The sequence below is a fragment of the Arachis hypogaea genome, chromosome 1 (assembly GCF_003086295.3).
Source record: "Arachis hypogaea cultivar Tifrunner chromosome 1, arahy.Tifrunner.gnm2.J5K5, whole genome shotgun sequence".
NCBI classification, from domain to species: Eukaryota; Viridiplantae; Streptophyta; class Magnoliopsida; order Fabales; family Fabaceae; genus Arachis; species Arachis hypogaea.
This window is the reverse complement of record NC_092036.1, coordinates 7,028,040-7,052,362: the sequence shown is the minus strand read 5'-3', so window position 1 is coordinate 7,052,362 and position 24,323 is coordinate 7,028,040. Positions and strand designations below refer to the sequence as shown.

At 30.4% G+C, this 24,323-nt stretch overlaps 2 protein-coding genes and 1 long non-coding RNA gene across 5 annotated transcripts; 2 read left to right on the top strand and 1 right to left on the bottom strand.

Moving 5' to 3' along the window:
• Positions 1–1,757: 1,757 nt before the first annotated feature.
• On the bottom strand, positions 1,758–3,107 carry LOC112793152 (photosynthetic NDH subunit of subcomplex B 5, chloroplastic). Its single transcript, XM_025836210.3, has 4 exons — positions 2,571–3,107; positions 2,436–2,498; positions 2,223–2,281; positions 1,758–2,153 (listed from the first exon to the last, which is right to left on the bottom strand). The coding sequence occupies exons 1-4, from the start codon at positions 2,854–2,856 to the stop codon at positions 1,926–1,928; spliced, it is 636 nt and encodes a 211-aa protein (XP_025691995.1). The 5' UTR covers positions 2,857–3,107; the 3' UTR covers positions 1,758–1,925.
• A 696-nt stretch (positions 3,108–3,803) lies between these two features.
• On the top strand, positions 3,804–9,237 carry LOC112793110 (acylamino-acid-releasing enzyme). Of its 2 annotated transcripts, none has more exons than XM_025836207.3 (17): positions 3,804–4,063; positions 4,151–4,285; positions 4,387–4,693; positions 4,818–5,048; positions 5,140–5,358; positions 5,444–5,512; positions 5,673–5,811; positions 5,960–6,111; positions 6,203–6,285; positions 6,387–6,508; positions 6,580–6,658; positions 6,808–6,976; positions 7,448–7,508; positions 7,754–8,074; positions 8,342–8,410; positions 8,658–8,734; positions 8,883–9,237. In XM_025836207.3, exons 2-17 carry the CDS (start codon positions 4,153–4,155, stop codon positions 8,965–8,967), a joined length of 2,316 nt encoding a protein of 771 aa, XP_025691992.1. In that variant the 5' UTR covers positions 3,804–4,063; positions 4,151–4,152; the 3' UTR covers positions 8,968–9,237. The 2 variants fall into 2 exon arrangements, with proteins under 2 accessions (XP_025691992.1, XP_025691993.1); XM_025836208.3 differs by having other exon boundaries at positions 3,805–4,063; positions 4,145–4,285.
• Positions 9,238–12,757: 3,520 nt separating this feature from the next.
• LOC112793094 (uncharacterized) lies at positions 12,758–16,302 on the top strand. Of its 2 annotated transcripts, XR_003197807.2 has the most exons (6): positions 12,789–13,197; positions 14,381–14,501; positions 14,847–14,923; positions 15,006–15,113; positions 15,761–15,832; positions 15,955–16,302. It is a non-coding gene; the product is annotated as an uncharacterized lncRNA (long non-coding RNA). The 2 variants fall into 2 exon arrangements; XR_003197813.2 differs by lacking the exon at positions 15,761–15,832 and having other exon boundaries at positions 12,758–13,197.
• Positions 16,303–24,323: the final 8,021 nt, after the last annotated feature.

Below are 24,323 nucleotides of genomic sequence, written 5' to 3'. Positions count from 1 at the left end.
TTTGAATTTAATTTTTATTTAAAAATTTATCATTTATCATTTACCAAAGCAAAACGAGTGAATTAGCGACCAACTGAGTTGGTTAATAGATTGATTACTTTATTCAACCATCATTGTAACGTTTGGTTTGGGCAAATAAAATTAAAACGATTGGTGATTGGCTATAGGGTCTAGTTTAGAATAAAGCAATAAAATTTATGAAAATATTATTGGTCCTGCCCTTTGGTGTGAAAATGAAACACAAAAGATGAGAGTACGAGGAACGCATATACTACACAAGAAAGTCGTGTCAGATTTGGTTCCCAATAGAGACTTGAGAGTTGACTACTAAATGCAAACTAAACGTATTGGAGAGGTCATTATTTATTTCTATCTTAACAAAGTCACAAGTTATTGCAAAAATTGGACTATGAACATTGATTGCAAGAAATTTCTATGTCCTGGATAGCAATAATTTCCGTAATTCACACTTTAAGTTGATTATTAATTTGTGCCTATCGCCTAAATAGTGTCACTGTTAACACTGCTCACTTATAGACCAGTCACTTCAAAGTTGAAACCTGAAAATTTCTTCGATAAAAGAATCTAGAAAAGTAAAAAACCCAAGGAGCACTCCAGCCTCCAAATAATTCATGTTTTGTTATTTCATTAGGTTTATATTGATCATACACGTTATTCTAATACTACTTTTTCTAAGTTTGAACTAAGACAATTCATTTGACCGAAAATATATAGTCATGGATACATACATAACAAACAATATTTGATAGATAGAGCCCTAATTCTTGTATATAATACTCCATGCCCATTCTTATTAGTTAAATCACCTCTCCTGTATTTGAAGGTTACGAATTTCCGAAAGGTTGAAATTTTCCCCTCCTCTAAGGTCTAATTGTTTGTGGCATCATCACCAAGCACAAGATATTTTTTAGCATGAAAAATAAGTGGAAGGCTCCTATATGATAAGTGGGAGTGGGAGACTTGAGAATCATGATAATGGGAATAACATTATTAGTATTGACTAAGTTGGATGCTGTGAATTAGTGATCTAAAATAGGTTTGTGGCTAGGATGATTGACATCTATAAAGATTAAAAAAAAAAACTTAATTATAGCAATAAACGATTTTAGAAAAGGTTATAAGAATGTGATGTTCAGAGAGTTCGTAGATGGATAGTATAAAAATGCAATATATCTAAAGACGCATTATATTTTTAAAAAAAGTGTAGAGTTCAATATTAAATAAAATTGACAAAGAATACTACACTTACCATGTAGTGTTTCGTTAGGTCTCTTAAGAATTTTGACCATAAATTTTTTGTTATCATACAGAATTTAATTAGTACTTTATTTTTCTTCAGGAATTAATTAGTTTGAGATCAAAATTCTCAAACAACTAATTAACACTTAAATCTTAAAAATAATATGTTAATTAAATCTATCAAATTCATCACATTTTAGTAACTTATTCTCAAATATCACATTTATAAAACTCAAGATTCATTTGATGGAAGAACTAGAAATTGGAATAATGAATAAGTGAGCAAACTTAGCAGTCATCCCATGATATGAACTTGAGTTAAGCTCCCCCATTCTTCTACGGTTATGGTATGTTTGGTTGGAGAGTGAAGATGAGGAATAAATTTTGCCTAAACGAGTCATTTAAGTAAAGTTTTACTCCACTTTTGCACACCCAAACCAAACATTCTCTTACAGAAAAATGATGAGCATATTGAAAGCATTATTTACAAATTACAATTTACAAGACCCAAAGTGATCTTTACGAAATTTTTTATAAGATAACAATAAGGAATATATATACATAATCAAACCTATTGATTAAATAAAATAGTGAAGAGAGAAGAACAAAATTAAAAGGGTTGGCAAGCCTAACCCTCAATATTATAGAATGATTATCTGTTATCTCTATCTTCCTATATCATCCTTTTTGATAGTAAAATCCCAAAGATCTCCATATTTCTCATTGAAGTCCCAAATGTCCATGGTGTTATAGTCATTGATCAACTTATCTCTAGCTCCCCTCTCCATATTATATATCTGAGGTTCAAAGTGGTGAGGCTTATCCGGCTTATCCATCTCGATTATGCAAAATATGATTGTAAATATACCTGCTCCTATGTATAAGTACTCCCCCTGAAACAAACAAACATTCATCAATGAATGAAACTTAGCATTCATAGTTGAAGTCTTCTTCGTTGTTACCGGAACATTGAAGAAGAATCCGGCAGCAATAGCTGGTGGGAACAGCCATGAAATAAGCCCTGCATACAATATCAATATATAAGAATCAGCCAATTTTTTAAAATTATTTTGAATTTCATCATTGCCTTATTTTCCCCAAGTGAAATTTCAGCATAATGCATATGGAATGAAAAAGAACCTACACAAACATGAATTGAATAGTGTATGATGTACCTTGGAATCCTGTGGGGGGTTCTGCTGCTGCAATCTCTTCGGCAATGGCACTCCAAAATACTCCTGAAAAGGGATGGATGTAAATGGATGATGATGTTTGTGATTATTGAGATGTTGAAAGAGAAAAATATATACCTTTGAGTTCTGCTTCTCCTTCATAAAAAGTGTGGTGGTCATCATAGATTCCATATTGGAACTCTTCAGGGCTGATGCCATTAGTGCGGAATTGGTCTATAGGGTCTTCATTGAGGTCAGGTTCAATCTCAGCAAAACCGGCATTCAACAAGAATGTTCTTCTTCTTCTTCTTGAAGAGCTCTTTGTGAAGATGGCTTGCAAGTTGGGAGATGAGGACTTAGAAGAAGTGAGATTGGAGAATGGAGGAAGAGATGAAAGTGTGAGTGAGGAACAAAGGGCCATCATGTCACTGTGATTCGTTGGTCACCTTGCTTCCTTGCTTCTTATCTCATTAATTCATGCTGCTTTTTTATCCCTTATCTTCTCTTCTCTCCTCTTCTCCTCCAACCCTTTTCTCTTATTTGGATTTACTATGTCTAACCCAAATTCTTTCAACTAAAACATGAGAATTCAACTTAAATTATTCCTTATCTTTGCTTGGTAAATTATATTTATTTATTTATAGTGAAAGTATGAAAATTGAAAATGTATTATTTATTTATAAGGGGAAGTGTTAGTAGTCAAAAGAGACTAAGGGCATGTTTGAGAAGGTTCAAAAGTAATTTTTTTAAACTTTTGACCTATAAAAAATTAGTAGTATTAATGTTTGGTATAATTTTTAAAATTAAATTGTAATTTTTTAATAAGCTATTTAGAAATTTATAGAGAATTTAAAAAAAATGACTTCTCTCATAGTAGTTAGTACTACTAGTTTTTATCACATTTTTATAAAATAAGTACTTTTAAAACAAAAAATCCAAACATAAAATAACTTATAAATAAGTTATTTTTAATGTAGTCATTTATTTCTTAAGTTATTTTTTCAAAAGTAGTTTAATTAAGTTATTTTCTCAAAGTGGGCCTATATGCCAGTGTTATTGGATGCCTATGATACATGGACACGATACGAGACACGCACGTGAATTTTAAAATCTTATATGAAACGTATACATATAAAATATAAAGTAATTTTTAAATAAATCGTAATGATATGCAAATAAAAACTTAATCATAGATGTAAGTCTAAGACATTTGTTAGTGGTTAACATCATTAATAAAAAATCAATTTGATTAATTGAGTAGTTAATTTATTCGCTCTTAATCTAAGTATTAAAAGTTTGAATCTACTTCTGTATGTAATAATTTATGGTCAATAACAAACATTTAAATACAGTTATGATTCACGAGGAATCAATCCTTGAACTGTTGTGATGTAGATCAAAAAAACAAAAAGAACACCGGTTATACATGCTTACTAGTTAACTAAGCAGGGAGATCTTGTGAAAGAATAATTAATCAATTAATTAATTAATTAGAGGTGTCCCCAGCCGGTGGCATGTGAAAGAACAAGGCAGGCAGGGAAGTGAAGTGTGAAAGTCAACAGTGTAATACTAACTGAACTGAACTCAGCAGAGCTAACTAGTCTAAGAATCTTTCTTCAATCTCCAATCATGTAAGTCTTTCTCTTCCTTCTCCTTTTGTGTCTCATGCATACAGATACAGGAAGCATTTTCATGATTCTGTTTGCTGTTAGTTTCAGCCATGGATATGCAGAATCAAATTCCAACCCCTGCCACTGAAGAAGACAACTACGCTTCCCTTTCTAACTTACTTCAAGAATTCACAACTATTCCCAATATTGACAAGGCTTGGCTTTTTAACTCTCATTCAACCAGTAAGGCAGTAACCATCTTTTTTTTATGATTCTTTGTTGTAACTTGTGACATTCACAATCATATTCTCCCACTTCTCTAACATTAGCAACAATATTAACAGCATTGCAGGGAATGTTCTCTATTAATCAACCTGATCTTGTAGCAAATAAGACCAAGAAACTCATGCTATCATGCCAAATCTTTAAAGAATCTGAGAGTTCTGTTAACTTTTTATGGGCTCCATTTCCAATAGAGATTTCTGGAGTCTCCTTGATTATTCCATCACCTTCTGGCTCTAAACTATTGCTAATTTGGAATCCCAAGGATGACGAATCGCCTTGCCGCTTTGAAATTTGGAGTCAGTCTCGAATGGAGAAGGATTTCCATATCCCCCAATCTCTGCATGGCTCAGTCTACAATGATAGATGGTAAATCTTTGATTTTTCATCCTCTTTTGCAATTTTGTAGCAGTAGAATAGAAATGTAGAGGCACTTTTACTAGAGATAGCAATTCGCTTCATATAGGAATCATTCCTTTCTGTTATGATTTAGGTTTGAGGGAGTCTCTTGGAACTTGGATGAGACATTTGTAGCTTATGTAGCAGAAGAACCCTCTCTTTCAAAGCCGGAATTTAGGGATGCAGGCTACAAGAAAGGTGGTGGTTGCGTGCCGGCCGACAAGAATTGTGGTACATGGAAAGGCCAAGGGGACTTGGAGGAAGATTGGGGAGAAACATATGCTGGAAAGAGAAGGCCTGCACTTTTTGTTATAAACATCAGCAGGTTTTGTTTTGTTCTTTTCTTTTTTGCACATCGATTTCGGATGATTTTTTAGCTTAAGGTGTAGTTCTTAGTTGAATTAGTGCTGTGACAGTGGAGAGGTACAAGCTGTTAAAGGAATTGACAGATCTTTGAGTGTTGGCCAAGTTGTGTGGGCGCCATTCCACGATGGCTCGGAACAATATCTTGTTTTTGTTGGGTGGTCAGGTGAGAAAAGAAAGGTTGGTATGAAGTACTGCTCTAACAGGCCTTGTGCATTATATGCAGTTAGAGCACCCCATCATGACTCAAAATCTAATGAACAAGAGATCAAGTAAGTCAGTTTAGTAATATAATCTTCTAAATTCTCCCTCTTTTAAATCCTTTTAGATACATAGTACATATTTCTTTTCATGTAGCTCAACTCAAGAATGGTATATACTGAACCTTACTCGAACCATAAGCAGTGCCCTCTTTCCAAGATTCAGGTATGTATGTATGTTTTTTCTTCTTTTTTTCTTTTTGATAATTGAATAAGGCTCAACATTCAAAGTGAATGGAGCAAATTTTACTAGTTTATGAAACTATATCAATTATGGAGAAGGTAGGTGCCTAAAACTGTGACGATCATTTTGGAATTTCGACCAGCCCAAATGGAAAATTCCTTGTGTTTTTATCTGCAAAAAGTGCTGTGGATTCAGGAGTGCACAATGCTACAAACTCACTACATAGAATTGATTGGCCAACCGATGGAAAACTGCACCAATCTGCCAAAATGTATGATATTGTAAGCTCTTCTTCTTCTGTGTGCAGTTTAATTTCTTGCCATAAGTGAGATGCAATAATAGCCTTCTGAAATGCTACTTCATAACTCAAGTCTTTGTATTGTTGTCACTATCAGTTAATAACTCTGCTATTTCCTCTAAATTTTGAAGCTTCCAGTTGTGACAAGCGCCGAGGAAGGTTGCTTCCCCGGGCTTTATTGTACAACTATCCATAATAATCCTTGGCTTCTTGACAACTCTACTATGATCATATCATCTATCTGGCACAGCAGTGAAGTTCTACTCTCAGTGAATGTGTTGAGGCAAGCATATGACAAAACTAAAATAATGTTCAAATGATCCAAGTTCTTGTAGTTCTTATATTCATTCTTTTCAATTTTCATCATGTTATAGTGGGGAAGTTGCACATATCAGCCCAGCAGATCCTAGTTTCTCTTGGAACCTTCTTACACTGGATGGGAACAACATCATTGCCAGTAACAACAAATGCTCAAGTTATCAATAATTTGGCCTTTTAAAGTAGAGAATCAAGTAGTAATATATATCCTTTTTTTTTCCTTTGTCAATCTTTTTGCAGTTTGCAGCAGCCCGGTTGATGTTCCTCAAATCAAGTACGGAACGTTCACTGAGAAATCAAAGGAAAGTATTCCATGGAGTTGGTCAGATATAAGCAGTCCCATGTTCAGATGCTCCGACAAGGTCGAATCACAGACATATAAATTCCATCTGTTTAGAAATTAGTCAAATGACTCGCCGGATATTTGCTGCAGGTTAGGTCGTCGTTGTTTTCTCTCAAGTGCAGTATACTGAAGATCCCAATCAAGGAGGCTTGCCAAGGCATAGCAAAAGGTATTTTTAAGTTACTTTGGTTCTTACATAGATACATTTTTTACTTCAATGTCCTAATTTATGTTGTCAAATTCAAGCTCTTATAAAGGTTTGGATTTGACCTTATTGTATCTGTCCATTTATTATTAGTAGTAGTATTTCAATTTCAGGTGCTAGTAATCCTTTTGAAGCCATATTTGTGTCATCTAAATCCAAGAAAAATGATCCACTAATTGTTATCCTTCATGGAGGGCCACATGATGTCTCTTTGTCTTGCTTTTCAAAGTCTTGGGCATTTCTATCTTCAGTTGGATACAGCTTGCTGATTGTAAATTACAGGTAATCAACAAAGTACTGAATTTCTAAGCATTATTTGTTGCCAATATTGCTAAACTTGTGCCGAGTTTGATTGAGTTCTTTGGTATTCCAATCAAACTAACTGTTTGATCAAGAATCATAAACAGATTCTGTCATTGGTAACAGAGACACACATACAAGTCTCTTTGCCAGAATGTGGAAACCTGTCAAAAGATTCTGCGTTAGCAATATGGTTTAGAAGTTGGTGATAATTTAGCTTCTGTTCTATTGGTTTGGATACTATCTCTGAGACAGAATTCACAAAGATAGAGACACAATTTTTGTCTTAGGAACACAAATTTCATGTAATTCCTGAAACTAAGAACAGAAGATATATGTCTCTATTTCCTGAAACACAACTAAAGGGTCTTTGATCAAATTAAATAGGAACAAAGAAATGCATACTAATTTGTGTATTTTAAGATTCTTATATGTTGTTGCTTCATTCTTCAGAGGTTCATTAGGATTTGGCGAGGAAGCATTACAATCTCTTCCAGGGAAAGTTGGGTGTCAGGTATTTGTTATGTACTGTAGAAACTCACGTACAGTGTCCTCGTTTAAAGTTGATAGTTAAAAACCGTTAAATGACAATTTAGTCAAACCTGTTAAATTATCTTACAATTCTTGTTTATTAACTTTACATGAAGACAATTGTATGTGAGTATTCACCTTTATATATTTAAAAAATTAAACTTGTATGGGGGAAGGCAAGTTTGTTATATTTTTCTTGATATATTTTTATGAATGGTGCAAGTGTAGGATGTGAATGATGTTTTGTCTGCAATAGATGAAGTGATCAAGTTGGGAGTTGCTAGTCCATCCAAGATAACAGTGATGGGTATCTCACATGGTGGCTTCTTGACAACCCACTTGATCGGCCAGGCACCGGACAAGTTTGCGGCCGCAGCCGCTATCAACCCTGTTTGCAACCTTGCACTCATGGTTGGCACAACTGACATCCCTGATTGGTGCTATGTAGAGGCTTTTGGAACCAACTCCAAACATAGCTTCACACAAGCACCTTCTCCACAACACTTGACTCTCTTTTACAACAAGTCTCCTATTTCACACCTCTCTAAGGTTTGTACACATTGAACAGGACACACATTTCTTATTGCACTACCACCTAGGAGCATGGACACACCAAGGTGTTCGCATGTCCGACATGCGAACCAACAAAATTTATTATATAATGTTTCTCAATCTTGAATATGCACATATACACCGTGTCCAGTGTTCGTGTTAGTATATGTTTTCGTAGACCCCTAGTAAAGAAAGCAAGTTGAAGCATGAAGCTGATATAATATTTTCTAGGTTGTAATTTGATAAATTAAATTGTAAGTGCAGGTAAAAGCACCAACACTTTTCTTATTAGGTGCTAAAGATGTACGTGTTCCAATTTATGATGGATTGCAGGTAACTAATTAAGTGATTTGGTTGTGCCTTATCATTGAGCTTAGTCAAATTGGAACTATATGTGTTAATACAAAAATGCTATATGCATACCAAAAAATCAGTTACCAAATTAGTTATTATATATTTGTATATAATTTAACTCATTTTTAAATGTATATTACTGGTAGTTGATTTTGGTATACACTTAGCATGATTGGTATTAATATCTAACTAATAATAATGATGTTCAAATAAATGTCTTTGATAGTATGCTAGGGCTTTAAAGGAGAAAGGAGTCGACGTCAAAACCATTATGTTCCCAAACGATGTCCATGGACTCCAAAGGTACACTGATAAATCATTCATGTGTGTTTATTTATTAGCTTAAGATTTTGGAATAGAAGGTTCATGACATAAACTTTTGATTTGGAATGCGATGAAATCACTATCATGGTTAACCATCTTATCTTGTTTATGTTATGTTTCTTTTCAGACCACAATCTGAGTTCGAATGCTTCCTTAACATTGCGGTGTGGTTCAACAAGTATTGCAAATTGCAAGTAAAGGATCACACTTGACAACTGTGAAGAGAACGGCTGTTTTGATGATGGCAATTCAAATGTAATGCTAGTTTTGATGATGGCAATTCACATGTAATGCTGTTTTGATGAACGGCTGTTTTGATCCTGCAAGTAAATCAACTAAGACTCAAATATTATTTGATAATATTGAGTCTATTTCATCATTTGTTGCTTCTTTTTAAAAGGTTTTTTGAAGTCATAGGCTTTTTGAATGATTGAGGATCACCCTCTATGTTCATCACAATAAGAATCTTATTTGTCATAGAATTCCTAGTTCTTTCTACTAAAAAAGTGATAGCATGAGAAAAAATAAAATTTGGACTCAAACCCTTTTCTTTTCTTATTTTCAAACTCTTCCTTAGTTCAATCAATTATTTGTCATTTAGATGTTTATTATTTTGATTATTTATTCTTGTAAATGTTAGTATTATTTTGGGAATATTTTGAACGAGAAGTTGAATTATTGATAAATTTATTTTCAATAAATTCTACCTCTCTTGATTCAACAACTATATTAGACAGAAAGTATAATATTATACTTTAGAATTTTGAGCATATCCTATAAAAGTATCTTTTATGGCTCTTGGCTTCAATTTGATTCTCTTTTGATCAGGATCTTGATAAAAGGCTAAACATCCCACACTTTTAGATAGTTCAAATTAGGTTTTCTTCCTTTTCAAATTTCATAAGGAAAAACCTTTCTATGTCTTGATGATATCCTATTATGAATATAACATGATGTCAATAATGTTTCATCGCACAACAAAAGCAATTTTGTATTTAATAACATTGAATTAACTATATCTGCTAAGGTCCATTTTTTTTTTTACCAAACCATTTTGTTGCGGAGTATATGGAGCGGAAGATTTATACACAATACCATGTAATTCACAAAAGTTATCAAATTCATTAGAAAAATATTCTCCACCTCGATCACTACGAAGAACTTTTATTTTCTTATTATGCATATTTTCTACTTCCATGTTATATTTCTTAAACTTTTTAAAAGCTTCATCTTTATTTCTAAGTAAATACATATAAATAAATCTAGAACAATCATCAATAAAAGTTATAAAATATCTTTTTTCTTCTCTAGTAATATTGCCATTTAATTTACAAATATCACTATGAATCAATTCTAATAAATGTGTATCTCTTTCAATTTTAGAAAAAAAATTTAGTAATTTTAGATTGTATGTAAATATCACATTTCCTATTAAAATCCGTGTTATTGAGATAAATATAGTTATTTTTATGCATATATTCAATTGATTTGTAATTTAAGTGTGCTAATCTACTATGTCATAAATCACAAGAATCAATAACATACAAAGAAACATTCACTTTATTGATACTAAGTTTAAACATGTCTTCAATACAATATTCTTTTCCTATAAATACATTATTATTAGGGTAAAAAACACATATATGCCAAGGGGAGATTGATATTACGCAAATCAGCCAAACAAGAATCTCATTCATCAATCAACCAGAGTACAATATAATGTAATTCGAATTATATTTTTTCATAATTCGAATCAATCTAGATCGAATTATGACCAACCCAAGCATACAAGTAGTTCGAACTAAGTAGGGTCGAATTAGACAACCATAATTCGAATTTAGTCAATTCGAATTACATGCATCACGTGACAAAGGGAAGTTCCAATCATATTGATTCGAATTACTCCCTTTTCGTAACAAATTCTAATAAATTTTTTTAATGAATTTATTTAAATTATACTACAAAAAATATTTTATTCTAAGCAAAATAATTTTAAAAAATGACTTAAAAATGTTTTTTAAATTATTTTGCATACAATAAAATATTTTTTTGTGGTATAATTTAAATAAATTTATTAAAAAATATTCATGAGCTATCAAGAATGGGCAGAAGAGTATTGTATAAAACTCGAATTGCTCACCGTATAATTTGAATAAGGCTTGATTTGGTAAAGCTTTTACTTTTTAAGAGTAACTCATGAAAGACGACTTTTTAAAAGCTATAGCACTTGCGTTTGGTAAAATCACATTAAAAATAGCTTTTAATAAGTACAAGTACTATAATTGTGTTTGGTAAAACAGCTTTTAAAAATTAAAAAAATTATAATAAACATATTTATAATGAAGAATAATATTTTTTTAAAATTTTAGAGACCAATAATTTAAATATTTATTTGATTTACTCTCTATATTAATATAAATAGAGTTATCATTAGTCAATAATAAAGCTTGTACTGATACGTCTATTACCCATTTATATATATTGACTCACTTATACAAATCACAAAAAATGAGACACATATCTCAAGTAAAATTACATGAAGATTGTGTTAGAATTTGTGAAGGTTAGGTTGAGAAATTAAAAATATATGAGGATTCCAATGGCAATATAATGACAGAAAATATGTGTGGAAAAATAAATAAAATATATTTTTTAATTGTTTTGTATAAAATAAAATATTTTTTTAATTTCTAAATTATTATTGACTATGTAGAGTACTTTATTTAAAATTTGAGTACATGCATGTATTTACCTAAGTCATTAGAATATTACAAATTTTTATAGTACTCCTAACATTTTTTAAGCCATTTTTTTTTAAATTGTTTTGCATAGAATAAAATATTTTTTGTAGTATAGTTTAAATAAATTTATTAAAAAATTTATTAAAAAATATTTATGAGCTATTAAAAATGGACAAAAGTATATTGTATGGAATTCGAATTGATAACTCATTAATATTTTAAAGAAGTCTCATAATTAAATATTTTGTTAGCTTTTTTTAATGCATGAAATAAAATATAGATTTTTAATTTTTAAATTATTATTTTTTTAATAAATTTTTTTAATAAATTATTAATTTTTTTACCTGATTCGAATTACTCTATGTGTATAATTCGAATCAGGTTGATTCGAATTAGTGCGTGTATAATTCGAATCAATATGATTCGAATTATATGTAAATGGAGTTCAAATTGAGTAGATTCGAAATATATAAAAATGGCTATTGGTAGATTCATGTAGTAGATTTTTATTTGGCTTATTTGTGTAAATTTTTTCTTCTCTTGGTTTAATACAGTGATTTGCCCTTATTATTAAGCAAGATTACTTTATCGGATTCCATTACAACTTTAAATCCATTCTTACACAAGAGACTAGCAGAAACTAAATTTTTTCTCAAATCTGGAACATGAAGTACATTTATTAAACTTAATTTCTTTCCGGATGTAAAATTCAATTCCACAATTCTTTGACCACAAACATTGGTTAAGTTGTCATTGCCCATCAAGACTTCTCTATTGTTCACTTTTTCATATGTTTTGAATTGATTACGATCATTGCAACCCTGAACAGCAGCCCCAAAATCTAACCACCACTCAAGTGATTTTCCAGTGTTGCTATGTTGAGTTTTGTAACCATGCCAATATGCATATTTTGTACTTTTTCTATAAACATAGCAATTAGATCCTTGTCTTCCACTAAGTTGATCTTTGAAACACTACAAGAAAAATACCCATTCAGCCACACTTTTTTTAAGCTACATTTGAAAAGCGTAGCCTATTCATAGAATAGGCTACGCTTTTCTCCGTGTTGCCTTTTTGTAAGAGAAAAGAATACACAAATGCGGCATCATTTAAAAAGCGTAGCCTTAGGTATTATAGAAATCACTTAGTTGATATCTATAGGTTCACTTTTCGTATCAAAGGAGATACTTTTAAAGGGTAGCCTATTTTTTAAGTTTTGGGTGCACTTAAAAAGTGATGCCTAATGTATCCAGAGCAAAATACTTATCACTTGGTAACTTTTTTCCTCTTTTATGCGAAAGGAAACCTACACTTAGCGAACATTTTGTCAATTCCCTCCTCCTAGGTCATCACTCCCCTCCAAAGCCCCTTCATCCTTGCACTGACCCGTAAAGAAACCCTCTCACCACACTCACCATCGCCACTGACCACCCACCATCGTGCAGAAACCCTCTCACTGCACCATCGCGAAGAAACCCGTACTCCTATTCGCCCTCACCATTGTCATCTCTGCGCATCTCACCTTCGCCAACCCTGTCGCGCACAACCCTCACCGACGCCACCACTCACTCATCTTCATCACTCACCACTCACCACGCCGTCACTCATCTTCATTGTTGCTTCTCTTCGCTGCGCGCTCACATCAGGAAGACTCTGCCTCAACTGAAAGCCTCTCATCAGTCGCTCACCATTGTCAAGAAGGTATGTATTCACCTTCATTTCTGATTTTAGGGTTGCAATTTGGGGGTTTGGTACAAAATCTTATGAACTCGTGAATTGATGAACATGCATGCTAATGTTGCGGTGCAGTAAAACTAGTGAATTTGGGGGTTTCATTCTGTTAGTGTTGCACCCCAGGGTTTACTGTGAGTTGTTGCTAAAATTTTATGGTTGATCTAGTTGTTTCAAGCTGGTAAATTTAGTGTTAGTTGATTTGAAGTTTGTGTGCTATGATTGATCTAATTGTTGAGGTTGTGAAATTAAGATTTCTTTCGATTTTGAACTTTGTTTAAGAATATCGGTTAGCTTGATGAGTGTGGAGGATAGTTCAGTGTTATCAAAATTAAGTAAAATTAGTCACTATTATAGTTTCACATACAGATAAGTACTTATATTTCAAATCATAACTCATAAGTATGAAGTTGATTTATATTTAAGATGATGAGAGGGACTGATTTCACTTGTATTTAGGAAATTAGATCAAATCTATAAGAAAAATTTGACATAGACCAAAATCATAAATAGCTAACTCTAGAAGTGACTAGAAATTTATTTGAAAAGAAATTTAATTTGGGGGTTTTAGGGTTATAGGTTCTTTTTTGGGTACTGATTCGCCAAAAATATATTAAGCTAGGGGATTCATGTTTGGTCCATCAATTGCATTGGTGATATTGGTGGCAAATTGATATATCTGTCTCAATTCATTTTTAATTTACAATTTAGGTTGATAATTCTTATTTTTCTGTTTGAAGCAATGCCGTTTTCCCCTTTTGCACTTGAAATTAAGCTGATTGGCATGATTTTGTGAATTTTACATTCAGCTTTAATGAGAATAATAAAAAACCAACAAGTTGAGAAGAGAAAAAGTAAGTGATCAATCAAATAGATACTGTGGTATTGTATCTTATTTATTTAATTTAATGAGCAGGCTTATTATCTTATGAATCTACTCTGAATTCTGTTTGAGTGAACATTTTTATTTTACTGTATGAATAGTACATGATAGGAATTAAAGTTAATTTTTTGCGTTTATGTTGCTTGCTTCGTTTGAATTTGCTTTTTGATTTTGCATCTTGCTTCATTTGCCCGAGTGTGCAGGTATCTAGATGTATTACTACTGATTTGCTAAATATATCAGATTAGTTTACATTTAGAATTGTTTCAGGTTCTCTGTGTCCTACTACTTTAGAATGCTGGGCCGAAATCTAAGGATGTCTCTGCATGTTCCTCTTTTGTAAAAGGAAGAGATTAAGCATCAAATTCTAAACAGTATTATCAAGGATTCGGTAAGATTAATAAAGATCAAAAGCAACTAACTTATCCTGTGACCTATAGGTCATGGTAGCAGCCTCATTCATTGGGGCACTAGTTTATGCAATAGCTGGTCTTTTTGTAGTATGTCAGTTCAAAACTAACTAGTATTTTGCTACTAAGTAAAGGAAATATTTGCACTGGCAGAGACACAATACACAATACACAATGCACATATATATCCAAATCAGTTAGATATATCTATGTTTATGAGTTACAAAATATAAATCTGATTAACTTGTTTCTAAATTCTTATTAACAAGTATAGACTTTTTTGACCTGTCCTTCTCTTGTGGTTTTTCTGCTGATATATAATTCAGATTCAGCTTTTATCTCAGTTAAAGTAAGTAATCAAACAAGTTCTCCTGGTTCTATTCACATTGATAATTTGGATAAGGTGAGCTTTTTATAGCCCTTTTATTCTGTTTCTTCTGAACTTCCATCTTTGGTTAATAAATTGCTTACTCTCCTTTATTTAGTGAAGCTTTCATGGCCCAAGACATTGGTCAATAAGTGGTTGAATATCAAGTGCAAAACTAATAACTTTCAAGCAGATGATGATTTTGATGATGATGTCCTTTATCAAGGTAATTGACCAATTTTTCACATGGCTTCAATGCAATCTAGAACTCTAGAATTGGGATTCTTAGCTTTCATTTAAAAAGATTGTTTTTTATTTATTTTTTAAATGGCTAGACTAGTTAACTATACATATATCTTTTCAATAATACACCCTCAATTCTGTTTAGCTTTTGTGAGCAATGTTCTTTTCTTTTCTTTCTTTGTTTATTTAATTTACCCTTAGTTATGTTGTTTTCCAGCTTCCATGGTTTTTCCTACCATTATTGGTACCCCCAAAAATAATTTTTGTTTTATTTTGTTGTGTTGTGTTTGATTGAGTGACATGATTAAATAACAGTGGAAAGAGAACAATTTTATTTACTTTATGGTTTTTCCTTTTGCATTTGGAATATTGGTGCAAAATTGATATATCTGTCTCAATTCATTTTTAATTTTATAATTTAGGTTGATGATTCTCACTTTACTCTTTGAGACAACGCCGTTTTTCCCTTTTGCACTTGAAATTAAGATGATTGGCATGATTTTGTGAATTTAGCATTCAGCTTTAATGAGAATAATAGAAAAGCAACAAGTTTGTTTTCTTGTATTTTTAATCTTTAATCTGATACTTGCAATTGGAACATGTGCTTCATTTGTTGCTCTTGCCAAGCAGACTTTTCAGAATTTATTCGGTTCTATGATTTTGTTTTCTTCATGTGTCGCGAGAATGGTCAAAAGAATATTTGTAAGTAGCCCGGTCATTTTCTTCAATATAATCTTGTATTGATTGCGTATGGTGGTGAATCAGTATGCAAAATCCTTACATGGTTCTCTTTTTGAATTATGATAATCTACCGCTGTAAGCAGGGCAGTAACTGCTTGGAAATTAGTTCTTGCTGGGAATGAACAAAGGAATGAACACTGATACAATTGTTAAGGCCAAGAGTTTTCTTGATGGTGATGAAGATCAGCATGAAAAAGATGTGTTTGAGAAGAATTTGAAGGTGCTTTAGAATATCTTTTAGTCATTATGCTGAGATTAGAAGATTAATAATTTTTTGTTTGTTAAGTTCTTTTCGGATATAGAGGGCAAACTTTGCATTTTAATTGATATGTGATACAAGTTTCATGTGACTTAAATTATCTCTTCTTAAGATTATGTCTTTGAATTGTGTAAAGATGATTTTTATTATTTAAAAAAATTATTTAGTATAATTATGTGTTTAATTTTATTTTATAATATTTAACTCATTTAATTAAAAATGTAAAATTATATATGTAATAATATTATTAAATATTATGTTGTATAAAAAATTATTAGAATATTATATACATATAGAAAATTAAAAAAAACAATGAAGGACCTAAGGCTACACTTATATAAAGTAGCTATGGTTATACAGAAAATTAAAAAAAAGGACCTAGGGCTACACTTATATAGAGTAGCTATAATATACAATGCGGCTACGTTTTACAAGTGATGCAGTAGCGTTGAAAAGCGTAGCCTATTCTAGTAAAAATGGAAGCTGAAAAGCGTAGCCTTTGGTCCTGGACAGCATCACTTAAAAAGCGTAGCCTATTCCCAAACGCCAAAAGCGTAGTCCTTGGTGTTGAAAAGTGTAGCCTTTGAGAATAGGCAACGGCCGAATAGGAATCACCATAAAAAGCGTAGCCATAGCCCAAAAAGCGTAGCCGTAGCCTAAGGCATCATTTTTTTCACTTTTAGCTACACTTTTCAAGTGTACCTGAATGGGTGTTTTTCTTGTAGTGAAACTTTCTTTTCAGAAGTTTATATTTTTTGATGTAATATCATTTCTTGTGACAATGATAACACTCTCTTTGTCTCTTCTTGCCTTGTTTTTTATCTTTTGAGAACTTTCTTTTCTTCTTATTGGTTTTGTCTTCACCAATATGATTCACTTTAGAACTTTGAGAGAGATACACAACATCACGTTTTCGAGTTTCCTCCTCTATACGTATATGTCTTAGTAATTTCTCAATTGTGAAGTCCTCACCAAGATGTAAAAGTTTCTTCCTATAACCGTTTCATGATGAAGGCAATTTTAAAATAATTGCTCCAACTTGTAATGATTTAGGGATCACCACTTGTAGATCACGAAGTCTACTTACAAAGATTTGTAATTCATGAATTTGATCCATAACAGGCATAGTATCATTCATAATAAATTTAAAATATTTCATCATAATAAACTTATCTGTTTCTTGTCGTTCAGTATTGTACTTTTATTCCAAAGATTTTCAAATCTCCAATGGTAATTGAATTGGCACATAGAGATCATATATAGAGTCGGTCGGATAAAGTATTGAGAATATAACCTCGACATGCAAAAGTATCTTCATCATGTTTCTTTTCCAATTGAAAAATTTTTTTCTTTCTCTTCCGGTGTGAAATTTTCAGCGGCATCGGCAATTGGTGTAGTCTTTGGGTCAATCACATATGCAAGAGTGAGAATTGAAAAAAGAAACATCATCTTGTCCTTCCAACGGTTGAAGTTCATTCCATCAAAGCGATCTAACTTGACAAACTCTTTATTCATGACCTTAAACATGGTGTTTTGATCTTGTGCCATCTTCAAGTAATATCTCTCTAAAATTGTTGGGTATATGAAGATGGTTTCAAAGGCACAAATTAGATCGCTTTTTTTAAAGAGATATTTGTCCCACACTTAGTTGTTATATGATTGATGACAATACTTTCTCAAGATACAATGAAATCTAAGAATTTCTTAATTAGTAATAGTAAGAAATTCTCAACTCTCTTAAACAAAGAAAATCTCTTATTTGTTAAGTAAAATGTACACTTAGTACTTATATGTTTGAAATAGTGGACAAAGACTTATTTATACATATTGCACGTAGAAATTATAATTTGTTATGTACACAAATAGTTGTGTCTTTTCTATTGTCAATAGATACAATATTTTGAGCATACACAATTCTTAAAGAATTGTGTCTCTTTAACCAATAGATACAATGTTTTGAATATACACAATTTTTAGAAGGTTGTGTCCCTTTAGTCAAATGGTACTAAATGGTTAGTAACCGTTTATTAATATTAATTAATCAAATTTGTAAATATCTTTAGTGTCAGTGAGTTACGAACCTTATCTGGTATTAAATTTATTAATAAAAACTATATCATTTGAGTTATAGTTCGTTGATAAATAAGTTACGAACCTTGTCTAGTATTAAATTTGAATGTCAAATAATATGAATGTTCGAATAGCAATAATATTCATATTGCTTTTTAATTAGACAGACAACAATGGCGTTTATAGCGTCTTTAAATAAAAATATCAATTCTATTATATGAATAATGAGACATACGAACAATATGAACAATGGATCGCATTTTGGACCCACTAACAAGGATTATATTTAATTATTTTAAAATTTGATTTTTAAAATTAAAATTAACTTTTCTTTTTTAACCTATTGTTCCTTTTGTTCAAAAAAAAGATTGTTCCCTATACTTTTTCTAAAAATATATGATCTCGTCCATTAAATGGTTGTCATGTATTAGATTTTTAACATGTGTCATAGATTAAAAGTGTCATTTTTATTAAAAAGTATTGTTATATTCTTGAAATCATTATTTTAATTCTAATACCAATTTCTTAATTTTTTTACAATTTAATTTTTTAACAAAAAAAGTTACTAAAAGATTGTTTTATTTTTTTATTATTTTTTATAAATTTTATAATATTATTTTTCTGCTTTCATCTTATTATTATTTTGATTTTTTTATTTTGCAAACTTAATAATTTTTTACGAATTACATTTTTATTTGTAATATTTATAATTTTTTAAATATTTTTTCTCTTATTTTTTAAAATCTATATTTTAATCTACTAATTCTTATTATTAATTGTTCTATTTTTAGTCTAGTGATTCTTATTTATTTTTGAATTCTTTAAATAAAATTTATTGTGTAATTGAGATTTTGAAAAAATTTATTTTATATAAATTTAAGAAATTTAATGTCCTTTAAATTAATATTAGTTAAAATTATTAATATAATTATTTTTTTCTTAAATATTCAATTTTATTCATAATTTATACTTTTATTATTAATCTATGCCTTTTAGAGTATACTTTTTAATTAGTTAAATAAATTAAAAAAAGTTATTTTTTCCATCTTTATATGAGTGGTGCTCTTTCAATTAATCTCATTAATAATTAAACATTCAAGATCATTCAAGAGATTAAGATCTAATATATAAATAATATCTATCTCAATGTTGTTGATCATAAGATATGCAAGAATAATAGTATAAGCTTGGAGATCTATTACTTTAGAAGTTGGTTGCTTTGTCCCCATATTACAAGACACCTATCATGTACCCTAAAGTTGATTCAGACTTTCTCAATTTTGAAACAATAATGGCTGAATTTTAATATTTGAATCTTTTATCCCAAATGCATATAATGGCCAACCAGATGATTTCCAATGCATATGTGTTAATAGGAACCGGATAAGTATGTGGAAAAAGAAGTGCATTGGGGAATAATAAAGCAGGGATTTTAGCATGTTGCCTAATACTATTTTGGTGGTCAAACTCAGCATCATGGTCATGACAAGTGGGAACACTCACTCAACTAAATTCATTTATTTGCATGTAATAATAATATATATGAATGCATGTTTAGAAGAAAATAATAATAGAAATAATGATAATTAATATATATAATAGAAGGCTATCTTTCTATTTTCATATTATTGATAAATTTAAGTAAAATATCCAAGATCTAGAAAATAAAATAAAATAAAATATTAGCTCATCTATATATAAAAAGAAAGCACTGGGGAAGATTTCTGGTGACCCAAAGAGAGGATAGATTAATAGAAGGCTATATTTCTATTTTCATGTTATTGATAAATTTAAGTAAAATATCCAAGACCTAGAAAATAAAATAAAATAAAATAAAATAAAATAAAATATTAGCTCATCTATATATAAGAATGGCAACAGAGAAATACCTTCCGTTCCCTCTTTATTTTTGTCACGGTATCCATAAATATTAATTAAATTTTTTTAAAAAACAAAATTTTAAAAAAATTAATATAAAAATAATAATCATAATGTAAACCAGTTCAACATAATTCAATTTACACTAAAAATTCATAATATATTCATAAAAAAATAGAAACACAATTTTTTAAAAAATAATATATACCACTGGTGGAATTTTTAAGAGACAATGGGGCCATGACCCTTAAATATTTTGTAAAAAAAAAAGCCATTGGATTAAATTTTACACAACTAAATCAGCTATATCAGGTTCAACACCTACATTTTCCATTCTTTTTTAACTTTTTTTGTTGTCCAAATTGGACTACTGACCTTTGTATTTTGGGTTTTGGCTAATTTACTAATTGGTTAAAACCTTTAAATTTCTTAGAGAAAAGAAAAAGAAAAGCCTTCGTATTTTACACATGGTATATATTACTTGTAGTAAAAAAAAATTTACAAGTATTACTTCCAATGAAAAAGAAAAGTAAGAATCTCACTGGTAGAATAAAAATAGTTGGACAAAACGATAAGATTTTACAATTTTCACGCTGCAATTAGTGGGATTGGAATTAAGATTTTTTTATTTTATTTAATTTAGTACTATCTATGTTTTATTGGTTCGTTAATTTAATTTTTTTAGATAAAATATTACAAGCATTAGTATCATTCGATTCGTATAGATTTGATGGAAAATTCACAATTTATATCTTTTAAATTCTACCAAAAATTATATTAAAACTTAAATATATAATTATATAAATTTTATGTTAAAATTATATATTGACCCAAAAAAAATTTTCATGATCGGTCATTGTGGATTAGTGGATATATAATATTAACTAACTAGAAAGTGAATTTAGCTTTCTCTTCTTGTTTGTATAAATATTTCATATTTATTATATTGCCTATCACGAACATAAATATTAAACTCTTCGAATTCTAAGGGTAGTGCTTATTTAAAAAAAAAAAATAAGAGTTAGAAAAAATATTAGGAACTAATTTTTTTCAGCCAACTGTACTTTTTTTTGTTTTTAAGTTTTTTTTTTCATCTTAATCTTTGCGCATCTACTATTTTATTAGTTGCTAATTGACTGAAATAATTAAACTAATTCCTTAAAACATCGAATTAATTAACATTTGGTTTTGCCAATTTAAGCATCCATCATTGGCAATTTTAAATGGGGTAGTAATGACCTATTGCGTTCTCTAACTTTACTTGTAATGGAAATTTAATGATGGGGATTTTATTATGAAAATGTTATAGCATTAGAAAGTTTATAAAGGAAGCGGGGACACTGATGACCAACCTAAATAACTATGTTGGAAACAAGTCAACAACTACAGTAATTAAAACCGAAATCGAAAATGCTAATTATACAACTACAAGTCAATTACCAACAACCAATTCAACAATTTACACCACATATTATATAAAAATGATAATATTAAATAGACAAAAAAAAATCATCTAAATTTAATTTATTTAATATTTATTGATTCTAATAACAATTAATACGAGAGAAGTTCAATTTACACTCACCTTATATAAAGATATTTGTTGATTGTTTTTGGTTCTCCATGGTCTAGCACGACAGATTAATAACTAATTTATTTTGAATTTAAACTTTTATTTAAAAGTTTGTCGTTGATTAATGAATTACTATATATACAAAATGGTATTCAAATTCGCAACATTTATTTGAGCGAACAAGTAAACTGACTGCTCGACGTCTAAACCAACCCAAATTAGTTATAATTATTGACTTATAATTGTATTGTTAGTATTTATAAGCCAAAAATATGTAACAAACCATCTTTATAAACGGGTTGAGGTAACAATAATCACTCTTCACAAACAACTCAAATAAACAGCTATAGAGAGAACTGTGATTCAGGGAAGAGAGATGTTAGTAGGTCTCTTAGCTAGCAAAAATATTTGTCATATATATCTCATAGCTTGCGTAAAATTGCATGAGAAAGGGGGCGCCGTAAAAATATTTATGATTTTCTTAAAAATTATTTATGATGTTTGAATTTGAAGCACTCTTATTTAATAGAACTCCTTTAAAAAGATGATCAGAAATCTAAACAATGGGAAAATAGACTATAAATTTAATTTAAATACATATATAAAAAATAAAAAAATTCTACAAATTATCTAAATAAAAAATACACTCAATTATTCTAAAAAAAATAACTATCCCAAACCCTAATTTATCAAACATTTCACTTTAATACCTTCTTCTCTCTCAACTGACTTTCGTATCATACCACTTCACCGTCGCTGTTTGGCTTGCTACACACGGTATCACCGGCGCCACTCACCCATAGTGAAAATAACCATCTACTTAAGAATAAAAATAATCATCCACGTACCTAATAAATTGAACATCCAACATATTTTAATTATATATAACTAAACTCAATCCAATCAAAATAATCATCCACGTAACAATTGAAATAACCATCCACATACCTGCTAAAATGATCATCCTAAAACAGCGACATCGTCAGGAGGGGGGTTATGGCCAAACCAGCAACGGACGAAGAAGCCTGGCCGCGAGGTTGGTGAGAGCTCGACGACGGATGGGGTGCATAGCGTAGCAGCACCGAGGTCGACGAGTTCAGCAGCGAGGAGTACGACCGTATGGAAAGAGAGAGACAGCGGCGTTGAAAACGATCCCGAAGTTGGCTTCCAGAGAGAGACGAGCCTGACACAACGAACACGCGACGGATCCGCGATGATGGCTGCCGGGAGAGTGGCGCGAAAACAGCCGTAGCAGCGTTGGACTGAGCGCCGAAGGACAAGGCATGTCGGGCTGACCAGCAGAGGTGTAAGCAGTGTTAGTAGGAGGTTGCGGTGGCGTCGGTATGGCTGGTGGGAGTGCAATGGCGCAAGATGAAAACCGGAGAAGATGAGATTAAGAATAAGTGCATGGAAAATTATGGTGAGATTAAGAATAAGCGTAAGTATTGTGAATAGATTTAAATGTTAATTCTAATTTTTTAAATTTTAAAATTTAAAATTAAATAATAAATTAATAATCTAAATTTTATTTTTTTATTTATTATTCACATTCTTCAGCGTTAACATTTTTTTCTTGATTATTAATAAAGTTGATTAGGATTGTTAAAATATTTATTACGATTAATAAAAGATCTAATTCGTTATTTTTTTCTTAATTATTAATAAAAGTTGATAGATGAATGATAAAATAATAATTTATAAAATAAAAAATAAATTTAATAATTAAATAATATATAAAAATTTAATTTGTAATTAAAATTAAATAAAAACTATTTAACAGTTATTAAAAAAATAAAAAATATATTTTATTATAAGATCATTTAAAAATCTAAACGTTGTGGGACCGTTGAACTCGATGCCGTATTACTATTATATATTATAAATTTGTAACTAATTGTATTTAACATTGAAAATGACAATGCATCACTGTTCTTTTGAAAATATAATTAAAGAGTATTTATAATTAATAAAATCAGTGATGATAAATGGGTTATAAAAATACTGAAGTTGAAAGTTTAAGTATGCATTAACAATATATATTGATGTTCAAAGATTATATACTTATATCGTTATACCATTAACAAAGAAGATGAGATGATACTACTTACTACCTAAAAAATAAAAAAGATGAGATGATATAAAGAGTAATAATAGTTTTCCTTTTTTGGTTGTCTAGAGTAATAACAGTTGAGTCTTGCTACTCAAACAAACTTTTTTTAGTAATAAAATCTAATCAAACAATATACTTGTAAGTTACACACACTTTTTTCTTTGTTTTTTCTTTTTTGCATTTAGTACTCTTCTTTTTTTGTATTTTTTTATTCTTTTTTCTATTGCTGTTGTATTTCTTTATTGAGTATATACCCACTTTGGTCCTTAAAGAATTTTATACTGGACACTTTAGTCCCCAACTAAAATTAATTATTCGATTGGTTCCTAACAATTAATTTCGTCAGTCACTTAGATCCTTTACTCCGTTAACTCTAACGGAGGACAAAATAGTCCCTGACAACTCTAACATAGACAAAATAGTCCATGACAACTCTAACAACGGACAAAATGATCCTTGATCCCTTTATTTGAAAACGACACTGTTCTTCCCAAATTTTTATCATATCTCGCATAATTCTAACATTCATACTCTCATTCTTCACCTTCACAGGCTTCTTTTC

Bases quoted from the DNA above. Each gene is read 5' to 3' on its own strand.
- LOC112793110 (XM_025836207.3), top strand. From the start codon at position 4,153: ATGGATATGCAGAATCAAATTCCAACCCCTGCCACTGAAGAAGACAAC. The intron at 5,513-5,672 runs GTATGTATGTAT...AATTTCGACCAG, and splicing joins GCCCTCTTTCCAAGATTCAG to CCCAAATGGAAAATTCCTTG. The intron at 5,812-5,959 runs GTAAGCTCTTCT...TAAATTTTGAAG, and splicing joins CTGCCAAAATGTATGATATT to CTTCCAGTTGTGACAAGCGC.
- LOC112793152 (XM_025836210.3), bottom strand. From the start codon at position 2,856: ATGATGGCCCTTTGTTCCTCACTCACACTTTCATCTCTTCCTCCATTC. The intron at 2,499-2,570 runs GTATATATTTTT...ATCCCTTTTCAG, and splicing joins AGGAGAAGCAGAACTCAAAG to GAGTATTTTGGAGTGCCATT. The intron at 2,282-2,435 runs GTACATCATACA...TATTGTATGCAG, and splicing joins ACCCCCCACAGGATTCCAAG to GGCTTATTTCATGGCTGTTC.